Source organism: Orcinus orca, chromosome 11 (genome assembly GCF_937001465.1).
Source record: "Orcinus orca chromosome 11, mOrcOrc1.1, whole genome shotgun sequence".
Lineage (NCBI taxonomy): Eukaryota > Metazoa > Chordata > Mammalia > Artiodactyla > Delphinidae > Orcinus > Orcinus orca.
Window position 1 is genome coordinate 1,134,777 of NC_064569.1, and position 25,912 is coordinate 1,160,688.

General features: G+C 45.9%; 1 protein-coding gene across 6 annotated transcripts in view; it reads right to left on the reverse strand.

Annotated features, from left to right (window-relative positions):
• Positions 1-25,912, reverse strand: part of LOC101276991 (cat eye syndrome critical region protein 2) — a 167,304-nt gene that overhangs the window by 36,562 nt on the left and 104,830 nt on the right. For all 6 annotated transcript variants that reach the window (XM_049694810.1, XM_049694809.1, XM_049694807.1 and 3 more), the window contains exons 3-8: positions 23,461-23,644; positions 22,280-22,419; positions 21,316-21,420; positions 18,770-18,819; positions 17,774-17,943; positions 3,408-3,561 (exon numbers count right to left, since the gene is read on the reverse strand). In XM_049694810.1, the coding sequence (XP_049550767.1) occupies positions 3,408-3,561; positions 17,774-17,943; positions 18,770-18,819; positions 21,316-21,420; positions 22,280-22,419; positions 23,461-23,644 (803 nt within the window). The remainder of the gene's footprint in view (positions 1-3,407; positions 3,562-17,773; positions 17,944-18,769; positions 18,820-21,315; positions 21,421-22,279; positions 22,420-23,460; positions 23,645-25,912) is intronic.

Consider the following 25,912-nt stretch of genomic DNA (forward strand, 5'->3'; position numbering starts at 1 on the left):
CGGTCCCTTGGGTCTGTATTCTATCCAGTTTGTATCTCATCTCTCAACCATTCATATCTAATATTTCCTCTGCCCCATCACTTGATCCTTCCATTTTACAACAGTGGACAGACACACCCTGCAGCTCTGGTCTGTGACCCGTGAGTCAATTATCAAGCAGTTTCCCCACTCTCTGCCGGCTTTATATTCCGCCACAGGGAGCACTAGAGGGGACAGGAGACGGCGGGGAGTGGGGGGGGGGGATGGATTTCTCCCCCCCTGGGTGCTCTTAAACAGCCCACCAGCTTGTCCCTCCTTAGGAAGACGTCCATCACTGGGAAGGCACAGCTGGCAGTTCCAGAACCGGGCTGGCGCCTGCCCTGAGACTAACATCCAGCTTGCGAGCCCCTCCTCACCTGCGGGTCTGATGACCCCCAACCCTTCTCTTTATTCCCCCTGCCTCACACCCTTTCAGCTTTTGTATTTCTCTAACTTGCATTAAAACAAAGACCCACGTGAAATTCTCCACTGAAGCATCTCTGTGACCGCACACTAAACGATGGACCAGAGGCGACTTCTCCCGCCACGTCATCCCCTTTATCTCCGTGATGCATTCTGCACAAGCCCCACGCAGCTCTTCCAGTGTGGTTCTCTCCTCAGGTCTAACTAAGCTTTAGAGCCCAGTTATCAAGTTATTATTCCAATTACCATATTTACATTTCTAGAAGTTCCTTCAATATTTGTTTCCTTTGAATCTGCCTGTACTTTCCTCAAGGTTATTTCTTCCTGATGTTTCCAATTTCTTCTTTTTTATACCTGATAATGCTAAATATTTTTCTATTTTGTCTGCTGCCACCTACTAACCGCTGCTCACAGTGGTGCCTCCTCATGTCTATTCCTCTTCAGCACGGGTTTATCCATGGTCATCCTTCCCGGGGCAGAGATTCCCTAGACGGACCACTCCACACCCACAATTCGATCTGACAGTCTGTTTCACTTACTGCTGTTTTTAATCCCCCTAAAAGCAGCTTCTGATAATTTTCCTTACTTGGTTAAGATTTCAAAAATGTTCTTAAAAAGGGTATTTACACAATATCAGACAAAGTATTATACTGAATAACAAATAGAATCTCCACATAATTGAGGCAAGAAGAATTTTTAGGTTTCGCATCAACCACACTGAGAACAAGGAAGTCTCAATGTCCCCTTCCATATGGGCTCATTTCACTTAGCATGAGTATCTGTCAGACTCCAGTCTTGTAACATCCTTTTTATACAAAGACAATCCTAATAAATAGCAGTATATTTATTTGGACTTTTCCTTTTCTTTTTGCTTTTTAAAAATTTTAGTGAGAAATATAAAAATGTACCTTTATAACCACTTTAAGTATATGATTCAGTAGCATTAGGTACATTCACAGTGTTGTACAACCATTACCGTTATCTACCTCCAAAACAAAACAAAACGACACCAAACTCGCAGATAAAGAGAACACAAAGAAGGGGGGCCGGGGTGGGCGAAATGGGTGACGGTGTCAAGAGGTGCAAACTACCAGTGACAAAACAAGTCAGTCCCAGGGATGTGATGTACACTGTGGTGACCACAGTCCATAACACTGTACTGTGTATGTGAAAGCTACTCTCATTACAAGAAATCAAATTCTTAACTTATTGTGGTGACCATTTTGCAATGTACATAAATGTCGAATTGTGTTTACTCCTGAAAATAAGGGAATGGTGTATGCCAATCATACTTCAACTTAGAAAAAAGTCAAATGACAATGGTACCTAATAAGAACTCCATTGAAAATTACAGAACTCTATTGAAAAATATAAAGAAATAAAAGCATAGTTACTATTTTGAGGAATTTAAATCTAGCACTGGAAATAAATTGCGCAAAATCTCAACGTATGATATACCACCAAATGTGGCACAGGCTACATTAGTAGATTAAATGCACTAAGCATTCTAGAATGAAGAAATGATCAAGGTCAGAATAGGGTTAGCCTATTAAGAATCAGAAGGCAGGGCTTCCCTGGTGGCGCAGTGGTTAAGAATCCACCTGCTAATGCAGGGGACACGGGTTCGAGCCCTGGTCCAGGAAGATCCCACATGCCGCAGAGCAACTAAGCCCGTGCACCACAACTACTGAGCCTGCGCTCTAGAGCCCACGAGCCACAACTACTGAGCCCACGTGCCACAACTACTGAAGCCCACGCACCTAGACCCCATGTTCCTCAACAAGAGAAGCCACCAAAATGAGAAGCCCAGGCATCGCAACGAAGAGTAGCCCCTGTTCACCTCAACTAGAGAAAGCCCGCGCGCAGCAACGAAGACGCAACATAGCCAAAAATAAATTAATTAATTAATTTAAAAAAAAAGAAAAAATCAGAAGGCAATACCCTAGGAATGAGAGGGGAAATCACATAAGGCCAGAATCCTTTAAATTTTACAGCCAAAATGTGTTTAAAGTTTGCATGTTAACACTGCATTAAAAAGCCAAATCTGGGACTTTCCCAGTGGTCCAGTGGTTAGGACTTGGCGCTTCCACTGCCAGGGCCCAGGTTTTATCCCAGGTCAGCGAACTAAGATCCTACAAGCCATGCAGTGTGGCTGGGGGAAAGAAAAACAAAAAAAGCCAAATCCGTGTTATGCTATTTTATTTAAACTTTAAAAAAGTTCAATAGGACTTCCCTGGTGGCGCAGTGGTTAAGAACCCGCCTGCCAATGCAGGTGACACGGGTGCAAGCCCTGGACCAGGAAGATCCCACATGCCTTGGAGCAACTAAGCCCGTGTGCCACAACTTCTGAGCCCACATGCCGCAACTACTGAAGCCCACGCACCCAGAGACTGTGCTCCACAACAAGAGAAGCCACCGCAATGAGAAGCCCGTGCACCGCAACGAAGAGTAGCCCCCGCTCGCCACAACTAGAGAAAGCCCGCGCGCAGCAACGAAGACCCAATGTAGCCAAACATATATAAATAAATAAATTTTAAAAATAAATAAAAAATAAAAAGTTCAATACATTTACTTAAAATACTGGTCTGTATTTAACAAAGCCAAAATGCTCTGCTATCCAGTGATTTATCAAGTTCAGCTTATAAACACCACTGCATCTAACATGTGTGCTTTAAATACAAAGGTTAGAAACCCCGCACGCCCGCGCACACCGGGGCAGAGCGAGGCTTTTCTTAAGTACATCTCCTCTGTGTGTAAGGTTACTTCTGCGAGAGTCACCTTTTTTCAATTGCACACGGGGATGCAGCGGAGCCGAGAGTGAAGGCGGGGACGGAAGGACCCCAGGACGGCAAGGGCGAGGGCACTGCCGGGCCGGCCCCGAGCCAGCCAGACGGCAGGGCTCCAGGGACACGCCCACCCCCCCCCAGACAGCCCTGCTGCCGGAGCCCTGGGCAGAGCCCTCCTACCTTCCACGGCCTTGACCCTTTCCTCCAGCTCCCGTTTCCTCTCCTCCTTCAGCAGCTGCTCCTGCTCCTTCTTCTGCACCGCCAGGAGGATCTGGCGCTCCTCCTCCTCCGCCCTGCGCTTCTGTTTCTCTATCCTGCCGAGCACAGGGGTCTCCTGCGAGGGGCCAAGAAGTTCAGTCAACACACAGTAAAGCAAGACCACGCCTCTGAGTAAAGATTCCACGTTCTCTATTCAGCACATAGTGCCAGACAGCTGGGTGACTTACACCCCAGCTACAAGTTCATCTTCTCATCTGTACAATCAATGAATGGATGCAGACACACACTCACATTAAGACACACAGTGGGGATCAGAACAGGTAAAGGCTTGGCCCCGATCTAATTTGTAGTCTTTGGGAGATAATCTGGAGAGCAGACCGGAGCAGAGAGGCAACATCACTCTTAGATTTAATCTTTGATAAAAGTGGTACCTTAAAAAGCACCTTCGGGCTTCCCTGGTGGCACAGTGGTTTAGAGTCCGCCTGCCGATGCAGGGGACACGGGTTCGTGTCCCGGTCCGGGAGGATCCCACATGCGGCGGAGTGGCTGGGCACGGCTGGGCCCGTGAGCCATGGCCACTGAGCCTGCGCGTCCGGAGCCTGTGCTCCGCAACGAGAGAGGCCACCACAGTGAGAGGCCCGCTTACCGGGGCGGGGGGCGGGGGAACACCTTCATCTAAATAACTAAGAGAAGGATGAGCTAGCACAATTTCAATAATGTGCACGCCTTCGAAACTCCCAACTTTTGCACTTTTCTTTACTAATCAAACAGTAAATAAAATGGAGGGTTCGGTGGGAAGGGCCACCGTTTTGCCTTAAGATACAGAAAAGAGATGAAGGTGACGGCATAGAAATGCACTGCTTCCCTCAGACTGGAGAGCTTTCCCCTCGTTTTTCAACCCAAACAGCATTAATACATAATGATTTCAGGTGGTTAGTGCGAATGCGATTGCCTAAGAAATTTAAGGAAAGAAGAGGAAAACAGGACCATTACCATCATAATTTCTGAAAGTTTTACTCTGGGTATTTCCAACACAGCTAGTTCTGAGCCATTCTGTAGCTCAGAACATGCAAACGAGGACTGAAATCGTTATTTTCAATTTCTTCCCTTGACTTCTGTGATGTGTAAGGTAGAACTTTTTCTTTTTTAAAATTGTTATTGAAGAGGTAATAATTGTTGCCTGCAACAGAGAACACCTGTAAGTTGCACAGACACAGAAAAATGAATCAGGTGTCTACGAAGGGAAAATGCCAGTTCCCCTTACAGAAAAGATAATGCTGATTATCCCACGTTAGGCAAAACTAAATCAGGAATATGACTTTTTCTTAACAGATGTTTTCAGTAGGAAGAAGACCTAATAAGAATCTTCTATGCTAGATATCTGTATTCTGTGGAAATTACACAAGTGGTCTTAACGTTGGGGGAAAAAAAATGACAGCCGACTGCCATCTATACAAAGTCATAATTAAACACTGAAACCACTCTCGTTGAAATTTTCTACTATTTTTTTATGGTCCTTAAAACTTGTTTCGATTGTCATTTGACTCATAATTAGGAAAGCAGTCTTCCCTAGATAGTAGACCTTTTGAAAGTCAAAGGTTTTACTGTTCAAATTCTGAGCCTGACTTTAAAATTTAACGGTGGCTACTTGACAAGGTAAAAATATGAACTTAGAGAAGAGAGATGAAAATGAAAACAATGTTAACCATTATTACTGCACACATGACACTGTACTCAGCCACCCAAATAGAATTAAACGAAGTTCCCTAAAATCTTTCTCCTATAACCAGAGTGGGCAGGGTACACGAGCTACATGTCCTTCGTGACACTGGGCTGTCGCTGGCGTTGCACACAGACAAGCCTCCTAAGGCTGGGGAAGCACCTTCCGGCGCTCTGCCCCCAGCTCCACAGGTCCCTAATTCTTCCAACTTTGGGGCAACATCTTTACCTAGTTGAGAAGTTACAGTGGAGCTACTGTTTACAAAGCAAAGCAAACCAGAAGAACATGGCTTTACTCTTTTCAGCTGTACAGTGACTCCAAGCAGATGCCCCTAAGATGTCAACTGATAGGGTGGCAGAAAGGCAGGGCAGAGAGGCACACAAGCCTCGCCAAACGAATTATTTCATTCAAAGAAAAGGGCACTGCTTTCTACGCATCAGACCCAATGAAAAAGCAGAAAAAAACAAGCACATATAATAACCACTAGTTATTTACTGCATACAATGATGACAGCAATGTGTGTGTCCTGCCCCTGCCTAACAAAGGACAACATGAGGAATGCTCTCCCTTCAGCCAGAACAGAGACATACCAGAGAGGATCTGCATCTTAGTGAGGACTGAGGACACGCAGCCCCAGGGCTGCTCACCAGAGTCACCTGGTCAACACACAAGAGAGGCACTCACGCGTGAAGACAATGGAAGGAGGGGAAAAGGGCAAAATAGGTAATTACGCACATCCTAAGAATATCTACACAATTTTTTCAACAAATACAACGACGTACTATTCTTAATATGGGAAGATGTCTTACAAAGCAGTTAACAGTAGCCCCCACCAAGAAAATGAAACATGAATACAAAATTCACAGAAGTAGGTAAAACACATCCATGATCATAAGGAAACGCAAAACAGCCTTTTCACTTACAAAACTGTACAAGATGAAACACGTAACACGTCTGCTAAGACATGGTAACAGGGACTCCCTCAGTGAGCTGGGGACACAGATCTTCTGGAGGACAAGATGGACACACGTATCAGGAACCCTGAACAGAGTAATTGCACTGCTGTGACTTTATCTTAAAAGTGAGACAGCGAGGCAAAATATTTCTGAGTACGTTAAAGTCAACATTATTTAAAACAGTGAAAAACTGTAAATATCCTAAATGTTTACAAATAGGTAAAATTACATAATCACGATGCAATCATTAAAAATTGTTTTTTCTGAGGACTATTTAATGAAATATGAAAAGGCACCTTGATGTTAAATGAAAAACACATGTCACAAGACAACAGTCAGTGTGATCCCAGGTTTGTAATAAATGCATAGAGAAAGGGCCTGAAGCAAACACATGAAACTGTAAGTAGGGAAACTGTTACCACGTCTCCTGCACTTTTTACGAGAGTTTTCTGTAAGAGCGTGTAAATTCTTTCGGACACAGAACAGCCCCTTCCCAAATAAGCTGGGGAAATCACCTAGTATTACCTGCTCTAAAACGACCGAATTTTTATTAACTTCTTACCCCCACTACCATGTGATCCCTATTAAAAGTCTAACATTCAAAGGTTAAAGTACCAAAAGGTTACTATCACGTACAGATTTTATGGTGAGGTATTAAAATTGATTTTAAATAGCTTAAAATATTTCGATAACAATGCAGCAGGAATTTTTTTAATTAATTTTTTTATTGGAGTATAGTTGGTTTACAATGCTGTATTAGTTTCTACCGTACAGCAAAGTGAATCAGCCATACACATGTCCACTCTCTTCTAGACTCCATTCCCATATAGATCATTACAGAGCACCAAATAGAGTTCCCTGTGCTATACAGTAGGTTCTTATTAGTTATCTTTTATATATTGAAGCAGGAATTTTAAAACTTAGAAAATTATAAATGCCAAGGACTGCTGCTAAATCAGAGATTCTGCATCATTCAGAAATACATGTAAAGATACTGCAGTGAAATTCACAGGAAATGAACAACTTTAAGATGCATAACCTTAAAGGGGCATTCAGTATATTCACAACGTGTGCGACCACCATCTGTGTTAAGTCACAGAACATTTCACCACCTGAAAGAAAGCTCCGCACCCAATAAGCAGTCACTCTGCATCCCCCACTCCCCAGGCCCTGGAGACCACCAAGCTATTCTTTCTATGGATTTACTTATTTTGGACATTTCACATAAATGGGATCATACAATTTGTTGTCTAGTTAGTTCTTTTTTAAATACATTAATATTTATACTAAGCACATAAGATGTAACAATTGAATAACTTGAATTTACAGCATCTTAAAAAAGCAAACTGTTACAACAACAGCTAACAATCCTGTGAAAAAATGGGCAGAGGATCTGAACACTTTTCCAAGGAGGACATACAGATGGCCAACAGACACATGAAATGATGCTCAACATCATTAATCATCAGAGAAATGCAAATTAAAACCTCACACCTGGTAGAATGGCCATGATGGCCATCATCAAAATGACAGGAGATGGTAAGTGTTGGTGAGGGTGTGGAGAAAAGGGAACACTTGTACACAGTTGGTGGGAATGTAAATTGGTGCGGCCACTATGGAAAAGAGTATGGAGGTTCCTCAAGAAATAAAAAACAGAATTATCATATGACCCAGTAATTCCACTCCTGCGTATCTTTCCAAAGAAAGTAAAAGCACTAAGTTGAAAATGTATATGGACTTCTTTGTTCATTGCAGCATTATTCACAACAGCCAAGACAGGGACACAACCTAAGTGTCCATGGATGAAGAAGAGGTGGTGTATATACAATGGAATATTACTCAGTCACAAAAAGAAGGAAATGCTGCCGTTTGTGACAACATGGATGACTTGAGGGCATTCTGTTAAGTGAGATAAGTCAGAGACAGACAAACACTGTACGACCTCACCCGTATGTGGGATCTAAAAAGACTGAACTCACACCAAAAGGGTTAAAGACCCAAATGTAAGACCAGACACTACAAAACTCTTAGAGGAAAACATAGGAAAAACACTCTTTGACATAAACCACAGCAAGATCTTTTTTGACCCACCTCCTAGAATATGGAAATAAAAACAAAAATAAACAAATGGGACTTAAACTTAAAAGCTTTTGCACAGCAAAGTAAACCACAAACAAGACAAAAAGACAACCCTCAGAATGGGAGAAAATATTTGCAAATGAAACAACGGACAAAGGATTAATCTCCAAAATATACAAACAGCTCATGGAGCTCAATATCAAAAAAACAAACAATCCAATTAAAAAATGGGCGGAAGATCTAAATATACATTTCTCCAAGGACGACAGATGGCCAAAAGGCACATGAAAAGATGCACAACATCACTAATTATTAGAGAAATGTAAATCAAAACTACAATGAGGTATCTCCTCACTCTGGGTCAGAATTGCCATTATCAAAATATCTAGAAACAGTAAATGCTGGAAAGGGTGTGGTGAAAAGGGAACCCTCCTGCACTGTTGGTGGGAATGTAAGTTGATAACAACCACTATGGAAAACAGTATGGAGGTTCCTTAAAAAACTAAAAATAGAACTACCATATAACCCAGCAATCCCACTACTGGACATATAGCCTGAGAAAACCATAATTCAAAAACAGTCATAGGGCTTCCCTGGTGGCGCAGTGGTTGAGAGTCCGCCTGCCGATGCAGGGGACACGGGTTCGTGCCCCGGTCCGGGAGGATCCCACATGCCACGGAGCGGCTAGGCCCGTGCTCCACAACGGGAGAGGCCACAACAGTGAGAGGCCCTCGTACCACAAAACAAAAACAAACAAAAACAGTCATGTACCACAATGTTCATTGCAGCTCTATTTACAACAGCCAGGACATGGAAGCAACCTAAATGTCCATCGACAGATGAATGGATAAAGAAGATGGGGCACAAATATACAATGGAATATTACTCAGCCATAAAAAGAAACAAAATCAAGTTATTTGTAGTGAGGTGAATGGACCTAGAGTCTGTCATACAGAGTGAAGTAAGTCAGAAAGAAAAAAACAAATACTGTATGCTAACATATATATATGGAATCTAAAAAAAAAAAAATGGTACTGATGAACCTAGTTGCAGGGCAGGAATAAAGAGGTAGACATAGAGAATGGGCGTGAGGACATGGGGTGGGAGGGGGAAGCTGGGGCAAAGTAAGAGTAGCATCGACATATATGCACTACCAAATGTAAAACAGTTAGCTAGTAGGAAGCAGCAGCACAGCACAGGGAGATCAGCTCGGTGCTTTGCAATGACCTAGAGAGGTGGGTTAAGGAGGGTGGGAGGGAGGCTCAAGAGGGAGGGGATATGGGGACATATGTATGCATATGGCTGATTCACTTTGGTGTACAACAGAAACTAGCACAGTATTGTGAAGCAATTATACTCCAATAAAGATCTATTTAAAAAAACGAAGGTGGTCAAAAGGTACAAACTTCCAGTTATAAACAGGTGACCGTAGTTAATAATACTGTACTGTGTATGCAAAAGCTAGTAAGACAGTAGATTTTAAAGGTTCTCATCATAAGAACAAATCTGTAACTGTGTGAGGTGATACATGCTAACTAGACCTATTGGTGATCATTTTGCAGTGTGTACAAATATCAGATCATTATGTTGTACACCTAAAACTAATGTTATAAGTCAATTACATGTTTAAAAAAAAAAAAAAGAGTCTGTGATTTGGAGAACTCGACAACAACAAAACTCAAAGCCCGCGGAGCGCCTAGGAGCAAGAAGGAAGGTCCAGAATCCGGGCTGCAACGTCCTGACCGCCCCCGCCCGCAGTGGCCCTTCTCCGGGGTTTCAATCCCTGCCTGGTCTCCAAATGCGTTCTCCAGACTGCCCCCACCCTGGGGTGCCTGCTGGCATAAAAACACCTCTGCTTAGTGAGATACCTCTTTGCCTCACAATTTCTCATGCCCCTTTCTCCTGCATCATAACATGTTATAATTCCAGCAGTTCCCATCTGATGTGAATTCTGAACAATTATCATTTTATATAAATTGCATCACACACATTTGGGAAAAAATATGTACGTGGTGCACCAAGAGTCTGTTTTAAATTTCCGTGCTACTTTTCAGCAGTGGATGGGACTTATGACCTGAAGACACCTGTGGCAGTTCAATAGTTTAAACTCCAGTAGTTTAAAGAACAAGTACATAGAGTCGAGTCAACAAAAACCAAACAAAAAACTAGCAGTTAAAAAAAAAAATCTTACACTGTTTTGCATTGCAACTTTTTTTCTTTAGAAGGGGTCAGCTGCAGACGGGGCAGGGCTGTGTTTAATGCTGTGCAGAGAAGAGGCCTGTGGGACCAGGACAGGGTTTCAATGAGAAGCTAATTAGAAACAGCACTTTGAAATCCTCTCAACAATTACAAATAGAATCTGGCTGAAGCTGAGCCCAGGACTCCCCGTCCATGCCCCCCACCCATCCCCAGCACACATGGGACCCGAGCTCCCTGGCAATGGCATGTCCAGAGTCTCCTGACAAAAACAGTCCAGGAGGTCAGGGAGACAGTGTCCCTTCACTGGTATTTCCCCAGGAGTCATAATTAAAAGACTTTCTGAAGCACTAAGATTGGACTCCTGGGTGACCAGAAACCCTGCCTATAAGCCATTAAAGACCTGAAGATTTTCTGCTGTTTAAACAAAAGCACAAAACTCATGCCACACTGAAGGCTTTCTCCAGGATGTTCAGCACTGTAACTGACAGCACGAATCTCTTCAATACCACGGTTACTTGTATCTAAGACCAAAGAGCAGAATAAACAAACAAACAATGCTGCAAATAACCTAAAACTTTAGTGTCTGAAGCCAGGCTTTTGCTGGCAGCAGTGAAGAACCTGCCTATCTGTATTCAGATTACTCTGCAACCAGATGTAAACTATGGCATTTAGGACTCAGCCCAGGGCAGTGAGCAGAAAATGGGAAGACTTGCAAGGAGGTGGTTAACTGTCCAGAAACAAAGGCAGCGAGAGCCCGTCAAGGGGAATGAGGCAGAAAACCAGTTGAGAACTACAGCTGGACAGCCTGACTGAGGCCACCTCCAACCAGGGCCTCGAGGGAAGAAGGGACTGGGGAGACCTGCAAATCAGGCAGAACAGGACTGCCTCAGTTTACCTCCTGGTACAGACATACTTATGAGCAGAAGAAAAAAGACACAGAGGATAAGTCCAAATATACTGGAAATACAGAGATTTATAAATGAGCTTCTCCCCTTTCGGGGATCAAGGTAGGATGTACTCGGTTAATGGCCAAGTCCCTGAACACACAATCTTGCAGTCACATCAACGACCGCGAGGCCGCAGAGGGTCCACACTGTCACAAGCCAGCCAGACACGGCCTCCAGGGGAAACGTGCTCTGACCACTAACTGCTTGAACAGCCAATGGGATGGATGCTAAAAGGAGACAAGGCATTAAAAAGTGGAGCGAGTCTGGGAACTGGGCAGCAGGGGAAGTGGGGGGTGCCCCCTCAGTCCTGCCCGCGCCCCCCTCCCCCATCCACCACTGTCATCAAACATCCCCCCTCCCCTGCAGTCCAGGTCCCTCGGGCCTCATTCCGCCCCCATCTGCCCACTTTTACATTTCAGTAAATACAAACAGCAGTTTCGTCCCTTCCTACAACTGTAATGCTGAACCATGTCACAGAAGTTCCCAAAGAGAGGTGGCTCCCGGGGACTGCTCCCCCCGAAGCATCTCTTCACCAAACACTGTCTCAACTCTTACCCTGCCCCTCCCAGTTCGCGTCCCCCTCCAGGACATGCGAGCGCCCCTACTGCACAGGGAGCACCGGAAGCCCATGGACGTCCTGCTCCAACTAAGGAAACGGGGCCTGAAATGCCGAGAGCTCTCCTCCCTGCTGCTTCCTCTGCACTTTGTCACTATTCCTTTGTTTTCCTTCATGGCCAGACTTCTCAAGAGGTCAAACACCACTCTGACCAATAACTCCTCTTTTACTCACTTGCAACCCGACCTTCATTCCTATCATCCTCTAGTGAAGTCCTCCCCCCAAAGGGCATCCTCCCCTCTAGGCCCACGCTCCCAGAGCAGGGACCCTACAGCTACTTGCTCACCTTGCAGTTGTTCCTGATGGGATCTGACCCCAGATGTGTCTTCCTGAAACAAAGACCGAACGACACAGCCTCCGACCACTGCCTCCCATGGACAAACAAGCAGGGGACGGCCAGGGGACTCCAAAGTCTGACTGTTCCAGCCCAACCGCCACCCTGAGTCACAACATATCTTACACGCCAGCCACGACCCAGCACACACGCTCTCCGACTGCACTGCACACGACCCTGCCTCTGTACTTCTGCTTGCCTTGACCCTCCGCCCGCACTGCCACCGTCAAAACCTCAGCCACCCTGCAGGGCTCAGACGACACAGTTCTGCTGCTCCAACTCGCAGCCCCAGTTCCTTCCATCTTTGCCTCTTGCGTTCCTATTACATGTGTGTCTGTTACGGAACGCATCAATCTCCTCGGTATTACAGTAAATAACGATGTGAGTATCATCCCCGGAGATTAGGAGAGCCCAACAGTCAACTTACGTCTTATTTTTACAACTCCTTCTCTTTCTAGAAATGCATCTTATGTAAAAGAATACTCCATAAAGGCTTGAGGTTTTAAAAATGAAATCAAGGTAAATAAAGAACTTGGGATAGAAGGAGTACACGAAATAAAACGGGACAATCTTTTCTGAACATGTAAACCCTTCTCTCTGCTCCCTCTCACACACTCACCTATTGCTCAGTGGACTTGACGGACAGGTGGTCAGACCTCCGCCCAGGCTGCAATCCTGTCCGTGTCCTCTGTGGACGCTTTCCCTACAGTTACAAGTGAGGAAGAGCGAGGACAAGATGGGTGAGGGTATCCTCAGCTGCTGCTGTTGCTGCCACTGCCACCAGTCGAGAGAGGCCTGGAAGGGCCAGGTGAGGCTCTACCTAAACAAGGGCCCGTGGCACCCCAGGCCAGTCAGCAAAAATGACAACTCAGCTCTGCAAGGCCCCACGCAGCTTATTCACTTAAAAACGTTCAAAAAAGCTCAGAGATACCATGTGTCAAACTCCCTGAATGGTGTTAACACTTTTAACAAGTTTTGTCTCATATTACCAAGGAAAAGCCAGTTTCATCACCTCCAGCTGCTGGGAGCGGCTCTCAAGGCGGATTCCGAGCAGCAGGAGGGCAGCTCTCCTCTAGAGGTGGTTCTGTGGCCGGTGAGGCTGGAACAGGTAGGAGGACGAGAGACGACAGGCTCAGCCAGGAGGGATCGCAGAGCTTCCTGGGGGTGTTAGACCCCCAGATGATGTCAGAGGCTTGGCAGCGGCTGTTACACGGAACTTCAAAGGCCAACGTCAGTTTTGGAATTTCTGTGGACTGAGCCCCAAAGCCTCGCCATCATAACCTCGTATTAGGAAATGGTAAGCAAGGGCTGTGCAGGTGAGGTGAGCGCGCTCTGCGGCGTCACATCAGCATCATGTACGTGTGGTCTGGTACCACTTAACTGAAAAACTTGAGACCTGTGGCATCAACGAGCTAAAGCCACAAAGGATGGAAAAAGCTCAGTGGCGCTAATGCCACTAAGTGGTGGTTTATGCAACCCAAACGAACCACAGAACGGCAGGAGATCTGCTGAGATGGGGGATCTAGAAAGCTTTTCCATTATGAGAATGACCAGCTTCAGTAGAGATAAAACCCCAACCGTCAAAGGGGGGCATGACCCCCTTTACCCCAAAAGCTACTGCAGCAGCTCCTCAAATGTGCCTGTGAGCGACTCCTTCGGAAGTTCAGGCCCAGGGGAGGAGCCCTCGGGCCACGAGCTCTCTCAGGGGACCAACAGCAAAGGGGCCAGGGGGCTACCTCCACCTCTGCCGAGTGAGGCAGGTGCTGGTGCCAGACAGCGCGGCGGTTTCCCTGTCCTCACAACCACCTTCTATGTGACTTATCAACTTATCTGTTAAAGACCTGATATGTATAACACACCTGACTATCACTGTCTGTAACCTTAGCTAAAATGCTTTCACTAGTCTACACACCCTTGACTTTAATCTCGCCATAGAAGTTTAACTTTCATGTGGTCAAAGCGGCCTTCTGGTTCTTTCATTATTTCAAAGTTTACAGGACTATCATACCTCCATGAGTTATCCCATCAGCTTTGCCTCTCTGCAGACTTGCAATTATTTTGGTAAGAAACGTGGATTTAGTTTTCTATCAAAATTCCTCGCCAGTTACAAGCCGCCAGAAACAATGGAGGGACCAAGTGTCAATCCATCGCTAAGTACTAGGCCAGGTACTGGACAATGGTCCTTCCCACAGAAACTGGGAAGTTACAGCACTTCATATTTTACTAATAAGAAAACCGAAATTCAGAGCTATCAGGAAGCTCATCCAAACGGGCAGCTGGAAGAGGGCGGCGCCACACCTACGGGGGTTCCTAGAGGCAAGCTCACGACGCGCAGCCCCCCAGACCCTGCGGCTCTGCGCTTGTCATGCTGCACTGTAACCTGTAACGGTGTCTATTCTGTTTTACTGGCATGTGATTTCCATTTCACATTCAAATCATAGGTGTGTTTATTACTAGAACAGACCCCTTTTGGCCAGTATAACTTGGATGGGTACTGGTAGGTACACACAGTCACTGTCAAAGGAAGAATCTACACAGTGTGTGTGTTTTAACTTAATGTATAAAAATGTACTGCCATTCACTAGTCATATGATGCAGGCCCACCGAGGGGGTTCCCGGAGATTCCCTCCCAATAATCACCCTCTTATACCTTTATCTGCCCTTCCAGTTTTGTTTTTATAATCGCAAGTGAGATGTTAATGATACTTGCAATCCAAATACCGAAACCATGAGATTGTAATGAGTTTTTTTCCTTTCATTCTTTACTATTTTATCCTAATTTGACAGTCAACCTTTCAGAAGCAACTCACCTTTCATGTTTTTGTTTAATAAAAACTTTTTATAGAAAATTTTATGCCCTTATTTTGTTTCATAATATTTAATTGTGTAAATTCAGTAACGAGAACAACGGACACACACAAGTCTGTGAAAACATCAGCAGGATGCCCAGCTCGCAGGTTGTCATTTCCCGTGGGTGGCCTCTCGAATGAAGACCCCCCCGAGGGTGCTTCTGACGTCTGGCCTCTGTGCCAGGACAAGGCAGTGCTAAAATGGGTCACCCCACTGCCCCCACCCGCAGTATCTACGTTCACCGGGTATTCTCGAGGAGAGCTCTGTTACGCTGGGACTTGGCTAAGGCGACAACAAACCTCAATTTATCTTGGTGACGACTGACATCTAAACTTTCCTTCAAGAAACAGAGAGGTCTGGCATCCTTACTCGAGATGTGAAGAGATACACGTCCTCACAGCTTTGTACCTTCTTCTCTCTCATCAATTCTGCACAGGCACAGTCAGATTCACAGCAGCACCTGTTTTGCGGCGGCGGCCAGTAACTGTTAACCTTTAGCAGGCACAGGAATGAATCACAGAGCAACAGAACTACCTCCAGCCATCCTGCCAGGCTGGGACGAGAGCAGGGCGGGATCCGGCGTCTAGCGCGCGGTCCAGGTGATGCCCACGCAGGACGTCGGGAGCCGGCACTGCTGTGGTCGCTAAGCAACAGACGTCGTTAAGCGCAATTCTATTCCCCCAGACGAAACGCTCTAAAATTCTGCCTCTTACTCTTTTCTTACGTCACACACACAAGACTTCCAAGACAGTATTCCCGTACCACACGTGCCACTCAACCCCGATGGGTTATGAGTTATTATTCTTTTGATGAGGAAACGGTCTTTACTTGTTAGTGCACCTTTAAAGGCTTGACATTTATATTACTGAATGAAGAGCGTATTTAAATTCATCAGGAAGGGGGCACTAAGATAACTATATCTCAATGGACACAGTAACCAAGCCACTTCTTTATTTTTGAACTGCTCGGAAATTGTCTTTTCGTAAAGGTTTAGAAAATTTTACCTGTGAATAAATCTAAATGATTCTGGAGCTTTTGATGGGATGCTTTTGTGAAAACTCTTCTTCCCTAATTCCTGGTCTGCTAAGGTTTCTGGCTGCATAATTTAGATTCTGGGTTTTTTTGGGGGGGAATCAACACCCCATTTCACTAAGGCTTGCAAATTTACAGCACTGTATAGCTTTCAAAATATCAAATCTATTATTTCTTTTTTCAGCTTCTAATTTCATGGTTCTTGAAATTTGTATTTAAGGTTTACCTTATTTTAATTTTTTATTCTCTTGCAAAGAATCAACTCCTGAAATTTTCTGTATCAAAACCATCCATTTTATGCCTGTAAAAGTATTTTCCCTTAGTTACACTATTCAAAAGTCTGAGGTTGAATATTGCAGTTAAAAAGACAGAATTATAAAAGAAAGTTTAAGCAGATTAGGTAAATGCCTTACAGATGACTTAAGGTGCTGTCATTAATCATATCAATAAAGTCATATACAAGGTTACGTAAAGTTATAAAACCAGCTCTATTTAATAGCTACTTTAAGAAAACTAGATTACGTATTTCAAGTCCTGGAAAAATGGTCACAGTGCACTGTGGAGGACAAGATCCAAGTGTAATTATAGTCAACGGGATTAAGGACGTCGATGGGGAGATGCTCACCCATGAAAATGCAATTCCGTGACTTTCTACAGTTCACCCCAAAGCACCAACCTGCTCAATGGTTACAAATATCACTGGAGTCACGACAAATCAAGCAATGTATCTGTCACGTGACCCCCCCCGGGGGGTGCTGCAGTAAGAGTTTAAAAACACTTTCTCCTCAAATGTCAGGGGCAGTGCTCACATTTTTCTGTCTTCTATTAAAAAGTATTAAGAATCAGAAGCATCAGATTTATGGAAACTGGGTGGTTGCCAGGCATCCACCACAGAACGGGTGTTCCAGGAGATCACCTGTGGGGTTACAATGATGGGGAAGACATGGCTCCTGATCCAGAGTTGCTTAGACAACTCCCAATGAAATGAAGCCGGGAAGCACACCGGGGGGGTACACCCTCGCTTGGGAGAGGCAGGGGAGAGCTCACAGACACAAGGCCCTCAAGTGGGGCTTCTGAGAGCCTTGGAACAGGCGGGGGCAGGCGGGGTGCAGGGCGAAGCCAGGGTTCGGTGCCCTGCAGTCAGAGGGGGCAGCCAGCACTAGAGCCACAAAGAAAAGCACCTTTAGAGCCTGCTGTTAGAAGAAGACAGACCAGAAGATGATCTTTTTTAAAAAGGACAGAAAAAAAAAGGCAGCAGTCTATGTACAGGGAGAGGTACACACAGGGTGCTCTGCAGAGACACACCTGGGGCTCAGGGGGTGGTTCCCAGGGGATGCTGGGGAGGAGGAGAGCTGGCTCCCAAGGGTGAAGAGCGGTGAGGACGGGGTAGAGGCATGAGGATTAAATCACATGGCCCATAGTGAAGGAGAGTGGGGGCATGAGGTCCCATTTTAATGTCCCAGATGAAGAAAGATGAAGGCTGGACCAGCTGCAGGAGAGCGTGGAGTGGAGGGTGCTCAAACCTCTAATGAAGTAACCCTTTACCAGAGCAGCTTGACGCCACACACGGAGGACAGGGACCCTGTCTGCACACCTTCTGGGCAATCATGCTGCAGATCTCGGGCAGGAAGTCCTCGCTGAGGAGCTTGTAGAGCTGCCGCTCTCGCAGGGAGGTCCTCTCCCGGAAACTCTCGGTGACCTGTCTCCACTCGTCTTCTGTCTGGCACAGGAGCCACCAGGAGCCTTGGCCTGGCCCCTGGGACCCTAGAAGAGAAAGGGGTGGCTCAGTAAACAGATCCCATGAGACCTGTTTCTTTCTATCTTCACTTTCAGTTGGACCCTGGGTTATGATCAAAGCCAGGTAATCAGAAAAATGGGGGGCCCATTACCTTTTAAGGTTGATGCTGTGCACTTCCAATTTTCCTGTTACTATCACTGTTTACAACTAAGAGATAAGAATACGTAAAGGCAATACAAATGTAACTACTGTAACCTTCACGATAGAGTCTAATATACTAGAAATGCTTTAATGTATTTGCTTTTCTACAAAACGGTTTCGATTGAGCTTTTGCAGCCGCGCTTGCTGCACTGAGATACACTAAATCGCTACTTCTCCCCAAATTTATACACTTTGGATTCCAGAACCGAAGTCTAGGTAGGAACCCAGTACACTTCCTTATGTAGTAACGCATTTTACTGGGTTGGCCAAAAAGTTCGTTCAGTTTTAAGTAAAAATAAGACACATTTTTCATTTTCACCAAGAACTTTACTGAACGTATTCACTAACCGAACAAACTTTTTGGCCAATCTAATACATTAAAAGAAAGCTCTCAGAGAAGCTGCTCATTCACTCCAACGTTGGGTGTCTATTCTGCTGGGCCTGGGTAAGGGGGCCCAAGTGAAAAGACCTGGTCCTGCTCTCAAGCTATCCATCAGTGGGAGAGATGGGCACAGGGAGACGATGTGTGAAGGGTGAGGAGGCTAGTCAGAGGCTACTGTAATAGTCGTAACGCTCTGCACTAGACTCTGGAAAAGGACACAAGTCAATCATGTTCATGCAATCCCTTCTGACCCCGACAAAAGCCATTACCATTTCTTGTCTGCGGCTCAGATGCTAAGGAGTTTTCTTCCTGCTTTTCACTGAAACACAGGAAAAAGAGGCACCAATTAAAACAAAGACATGGGGCTTCGCTGGTGGCGCAGTGGTTGAGAGTCCGCCTGCCGATGCGGGGGACACGGGTTCGTGCCCCGCTCCGGGAAGATCCCACATGCCGCGGAGCGGCTGGGCCCGTGAGCCATGGCCGCTGAGCCTGCGCGTCCGGAGCCTGTGCTCCGCAACGGGAGAGGCCACAGCAGTGAGAGGCCCGCGTACTGCAAGAAAAGAAGAAAAAAAAAAAAACAAAGACATGTCCAAAATTGTTGTGCTCCCCTGTAAGGTAGACCCATGACTTACTACCAAGAGTGTGTGTTGGCACAGAGAGGAAGGACAGATACACGGGGACACAGGAAAGGAGAAGTTCAGTGTCCAAAGGTAAATGCCAAGAAAAGGGCTTCCTCCCAGACTGCACTGAGGGTGGCACTGAATTGGCCCTCACAGCAGGCTGGGGTGAAGAACACAGGCTCTGAGGCCGGGCCACCTCTATTCAAGGCTTGCCACCACCTACCCTGTGACCTCAGAAAAGTCACTGAACTTCCCTGTAAAATGGGGCTATTAATAATGCCCACCTCACAGGGATGCTGGAATTAAATTATAAAATACAAATGTGCTCATCAGCCCGACAGTGTTAAGTCTCCCTGAATCATGAACGACATTCTCTGGATTTTCTGGTCTCTTTTCAACCACCTAACCCAGCACTGCCCCGAACAGCCTCCCGGGAGAAGGAAAACGTCCTGTACTGTCGCTGTCCAACGAGGCAGCCACGGGCCACGAGTGCCTGGCTCAGCTGAAGTGTGTCAGGTGTGACTCAGGAACCAAACTTTAAATTTTATTTATTATTTTTAAAAAATAATTTGTTTTAGGGGCTGCCCTTTCTCTTTACTTTTTTTCCCCCTTCTACACATATCTTATTGTCTACATTTGTTTTTCATCATTCTTTAAAAAACGGAGGTATAGTTTTAGATGTACAACACAATGATTCACAATTTTTAAAGGTTATACTCCATTTATAGTTATTATAAAATATTGGCTGTATTCCCTGTGTTGTAGAGTATATCCCTATAGTTTATTTATTTTACCTAGTAGTTTGTACCTCTTAATCCCCTATCTTGCCCCTCCCCCATCCCTCTCCCCGCTGGTCACCACTAGTTTGTTCTGTTTCTATGAGTCTGTTTCTGTTTTATTATATCCACTAGTTTCACTTTTTAGATTTCACAAAATTTTATTTAATTTAAAAATACGTAAATACTGTATTGGATACAGGAGTCTAAAGAATAGAACCACCAGCAGAGGGCAGCATAGGCACACACATGCTTCTTAAAGTGACTACAGCCCCACCACTAAGGCACTTTAATTGTTGGGACTCACAGGGAAACTGAGAGAGTACAGAACAGATTTCTGAATGTATCACGAGGTGTAGATCGCTAACAAAATCCAGAAACAGACGTCTTGTGTATAAAACATGATTATAAGAACATTTCTCACAAATACTGGTGGGAGGAAAGCTGCAATCTGTAGTCAAAATTTCTGGAAAGTGTAACACTGACTGTTGTAGCAAAAAAAACAAATTCTGATTGATTTATTCATAATCTGATTCCTAAAAATATTTCTTAGTAGTTAATAAGCAGCACAGTGAAATCTGGTTCACTTCAGGCATTTAGGTTACTTAAGTAGTTCTAAAACACCGAAGGAAGCAGCAGCTTCTCCTGTGTTATTAGAATTTTTAAGACTATGACCTAACTTCCATAAGTGAATAATGACAGATCTGATCCTCAAGTAAAAGGAAAAAGTATTTCTACACAGAACAGGTCAGATTCTGAAAACTCTTATATTGAGATTCACATTGTGGGAATTCCTAAAAGGCAATGATATATTAAAATAAAATTTCCTGGGACTGCCCTGGTGGTCCACTGGTTAAGACTCCGCACTTCCACTGCACGGGATGCGAGTTCGATCCCTGGCTGGGGAACAAAGATCCCACATGCTGCGCAGTGCGGCCAAAAAATAGCAATAATACAATTTCCCAATCGTAAGAGAATCTTTTTCTTTGCTAAAATTAAATATAAAATAAACACTATAAAAATGTTTAAAGTCTTACCTTTTCTTTATTGTAAGAAATTGTATTCTACATAGAACAAAGCATGTTTACTACTAAAATCTCCTTACCAAGAAAGAATTAACTCCTAAACTCATACACAGTATTAACTCTCTCCACACTCCTGTGAAGAAACGTGTGGTGTAGGGATGGGATTTTCAGGGCACTTCCTGCAGGCGGGCTCAGTTCTCGGTGCCGTCCACTGTCACGTTCACTGTCAGAGTCCCCACTGTCCACTGAAAGCGAGGGGCCAGGCAGGAGGCCCCTGAGGACTGTGACGCAGGGCCCATGTCCCCCCCGAGGCACAGAAAGCAGGATGGAGGCGAGTCCCTCCAGCGTAAGGGTTCGCGTTAGGGACCTACACAGACTAACAAGATTTACTCACCTCACTAGAGTTTCCTCCTGCAGTTTTTTCCGTTTTGGGGGTCTTCCTCTTCTTTTCCCTGTTTTCCCAGGAACACTTGAGACATTTTTTTGTCCTTCAGTTTCCCTAAGAAATAGTACATTAAATAGAAATGTTCTGTCATAGGACTGATGCGTTACACATGATTTATAAGCTAGTGATTATGGGGCTTCCCTGGTGGCGCAGTGGTTGCGAGTCCGCCTGCCGATGCAGGGGACATGGGTTCGTGCCCCGGTCCGGGAAGATCCCACGTGCCGCGGAGCGGCTGGGCCCGTGAGCCATGGCCGCTGAGCCTGCGCGTCCAGAGCCTGTGCTCCGCAACACGAGAGGCCACAACACTGAGAGGCCCGCGTACCGCAAAACAAAACAAAAAACTGGCTTTAAGCTAGTGGTTAGCTTTTCTGGCCACGAGGTTATAAAAAGCAACAAAGGCAGCAGTTACAGGGAAAGAGCAGGGTGACCTCCCATTTTCCATTGTTAAAACGTGGAACCAAGGAAAACAACATCTCCCACATGAACATCTGAGTGAGGCCTCAGGCTTCGCTAACAGCAAAGGGCCCAGCAACCGGGACGTCTGGGGAAGATGCAGCATCGCTCTGGGATGCTGGAGACAAGCCCTCTTCCTCACTGAGGACATCAGCTCTAGTAGGAGAAGGGATTCTCCAGAACCCACTCTGCTGGAGGGAAAGGCCCCGGGGAGCACTTGTGCTGCTGAGAACCTGGCGGGCAGAACGGCCTCTGGGGTGGGGCCGCTGAGAGCTGGGCTAGAGATTAATTCCTTTTCACTTTTGTGTGAAATAACTCTTTGCCATCTCTTTGTAGACATGCTGCTACAGCTAATTCCTTCATGAGAAAAAATAACTTGTGCTGCGGAATTCCAGTGTATTTGATTTTAACGACGCTCTTCTAACAGTGGCTATGGCAGCCCTGACCTTTAGGAAGGTACCTGCTCAGAGAGAGCTCTCCGTTGGATTTTCCTTGCACTGGGTCCTCCTTGTACATTCGCGTCCCATAGAAATACCAGTAGAGGGCCCCGGAGTTGTCCTCACCCAGCGGTTCCACACGGAGACTGTCTGCATCCAGGCCCTGGGCAGGACAAGGAAAGAGGTTTGGGCTTACAACGAACAAAACTAAAGAGACAACTGAAAGGAGGATTCTGAATTTATCCTCACATATCCCTCATATTAAAATGCTCAAGCATCTTAGGTAATTCTCAGTCAGGGTACCCGACACACGGGACGGGGAGAAGGTGCCTGCCTTAAGAGCAGGATACGGAAGTACTTCACACGAATCCCACTGCCACCATTGCCCCACCTCACCAGAAAAAGAGCAACCTGAAGGGATTTTGGTGAACATGTGACATACTTGGTTTAGACGTGTATTCTGTGTGTACCAACAAGAGGAAAGACAATTCCAACAGGAGAGTCTGCTGCTGTGGCAGCCTCGTCCCCCACAACGCTCTGTCGCCGCCGGCCAGTCCGGCCCGGGGCTCCCCACTCCCCCAGCCTGACCTGCGCTGCCAACCCTCGGGGGGTGGAGGCCGAGACCTCAGCGAAGACTGTGCTGGGCTGCACTGCGGTTTTCACCATGGTGCCCACCTGAGCCCACGAGCACCGTCGACGCAGTTCATTGTTTCTGACCGACCTCCCGGTGAGGGCAAAGCAGAAGACCGCCCGTGCCCTCCCTCTGAGACAGGATAAGAGGGAGGGGGGAGGCGTCCACAGCCCCGCCCAGCACACATCTACAATGTGCACACGGTGTGCGGTGAGGATGGGTTAAAGTCCTTGGGAGGTTTCATAAATATTTCAATTATTCTAAGTCAAATTTCAGATCTCAGGAAATAAAACTCAGTGACTAATGTAACTGCAATTCTGACTGATGACAGAGCAAACAGGAACCTACGATTGTTCCCATGTCAGCGGGAACTCGGTAAACAGAACGAAGAACAAACCAAAGTAGAAGTTAAACCAAAATAAAATAACATGCAGTCATCTGAGCGTGTGGCTTGGATCCCCCTGGCAACAGTGGTAACAGCTGCATCCACAAGATTCCCAAGACCAGCACAGCATCCCAACGCTGGCTGCTCTAAGTTCTGCTCCAGGGACAGGGTGCCTGTCAGCTACGCACCTTGAGGAGATCGAAGACATCGTCTGCGTCCAGCCGGTAGTCACAGAGGCGGTGGAGGATTTCCACACGGGTGCGAAGGGGCAGGTCCTGGAAGCTGGCTTCCCTCAGGGGGTTAGGCTTCCCTTCTTCCAGCTCCCAGCGGTAGCTGATGATGTCCTCCAGGTAGCTGTGGAAGGTCTGAGGCCTAACCAGGCGGCCCCAGACACAAAGACACATGAGTACCACATAGAGAGGGTGGTGTAGAGGGCGGGGCGGGGCGGGGGGGGGGGGGAGGCGGTGCTGGAGGTGGTGGGTGGCTGGACAGCTGACAAATCTTCAACAGCAGCAGGAGTGGAAAGTGCCAGGAAGGGCCCAGGGATCCCTTGAGGAAGCACTATGTTATTACACCATCTCCTGGGACCTGACACCGTCAAGTCCCAAAGATCATCAATATTTAAGAAGGTTGCGGGACCTTCCCTGGTGGCACAGTGGCTAAGAAATCGCCTGCCAATACAGGGGCCACGGGTTTGAGCCCTGGTCCCGGAAGATCCCGCATGCCGCAGAGCAACCAAGCCTGTGCGCCACAACTACTGAGCCTGCGCTCTAGAGCCCGTGAGCCACAACTACTGAAGCCTGCACGCCTAGAGCCCATGCTTCGCAACAAGAGAAGCCACCACAATGAGAAGCCCGCGCACCGCAACAAAGAGTAGACCCTGCTCGCCACAACTAGAGAAAGCCTGTGCACAGCAACAAAGACCCAACGCAGCCCAAAATAAATTAATTAATTTTTTTAAAAGATTAGGTCCACAACCTAGATGGCAAACAGCAAAGAATGGCAATGTCTGCCTGGCCTAATCCATTTATAGTTCAGGTTAAGATGCAAAGGTTTGAAAAAACCTTCTCCAGAACACAGGAGGCTACTCCAGGGAATTCCCTGGCAGTCCAGTGGTTAGGACTCCATGCTTTCACTGCCAAGGGCCCAGGATCAATCCCCACAAGCCGCGCTGCGTGGCCAGATAGATTAATTAATTAATTAATTAATTTTAAAAGAGGCTACTCCAACGTGTAACTATACTTTCATGTGCTGTTACACGTAAACTTGTGGGTGTGTTACGAAACACTAAATTTGAGGGTTTTTTCTATAGAAAACATTTAAGACAACTTAAATTTTTGATTAGTACCTAAATGTGCCTTGTATATAACAAGTGCTGCTTAATTGTTAGTTATTTCATATCTCAACTATTAAAGAATCTGGATATAATTTCACCTAATGCTTGATTTAAAAATATTTTTCTCAGGCTTCCCTGGTGGCGCAGTGGTTGAGAGTTCGCCTGCCTTTGCAGGGGACACGGGTTCGTGCCCCGGTCTGGGAAGATCCCACATGCCGCAGAGTGGCTGGGCCAGTGAGCCACGGCCGCTGAGCCTGCGCGTCCGGAGCCTGTGCTCCGCAGCGGGAGAGGACACAGCGGTGAGAGGCCCGCGTACAGCAAAAAAAAAAAAAAAAATTTTTCTCACTAAACAAAGAGCTCTAAAGGAATTATGTGTCAATATAATCTTTACAAGAGGCATGTATCATGTTAACTGATAATCTATGTAGTTATATTTGCAGAAAAAGTCAGAAGAAATACTCATAGAGAAAAAACAAAGGGCCTTAGGCAAATAAGAAATTAAACATTTTGCTTTTTCAAAGAGAGAAGAAACTTTATTTCCTTCCTGTTGAGACCTCAAATGCGGACACTGTGAATGTGGTTACCTTATCAAAATGCAGCATTACACCTGGAAACACAGGGCTCTCAGCACCATGACCTGAGCCCTGCTTGCAGGCACCTGCGGGAGCCTTAGGACCAGCCTGGCCTCCGCCCGTAAAGCTGGTGCTACCCCTTCAGGTGGAGGAGCCGACAAAGAGCAGCTCTAGCTGGCGGTGAAAAGCAGGTCGTGTGGCAAAGGAGAATATGAACATAAAACGGGGTGCTTTTTCGTTTCACAGAATGTGAAGAAGACAACCTGCCTTTGGTAATAAACCCCTTTATCCGCCACATGCTTTCTAGGATTTCTACTGCACACCAAGTACCCTAAACAACAAGGTGTGTTCTTCCTGCAGTAAAATGAAACGTGGACTCCATGACATGAGATCATGACATGAGATCATTCCACGAGGACGCGGCAGGAGGCGAGGAAGCACAGACAGCCGCGATCTGCCTGAAAGCCCCTCCGAGTCCCAATAGCTGCATGTCTGAGATTCCTTTCCAACAGCCCTATTAACCTACTCAGTTCCAATTACATCACTTCTGCTAAAAGTTTCTTAAGTCATCTCCATACCACCTTACCAAGAGATACTAACGGACTTACAATTCAAGATCACTCCTTTGCCTTGTATACAGATAAGCCTCATAAAAATCTGTATCTTTCTTTTAAGGGTCAGATATTCGAGGGAAAAATTTTTTGAAGGCAGCGTGGTCAAGGGTATTTGAAA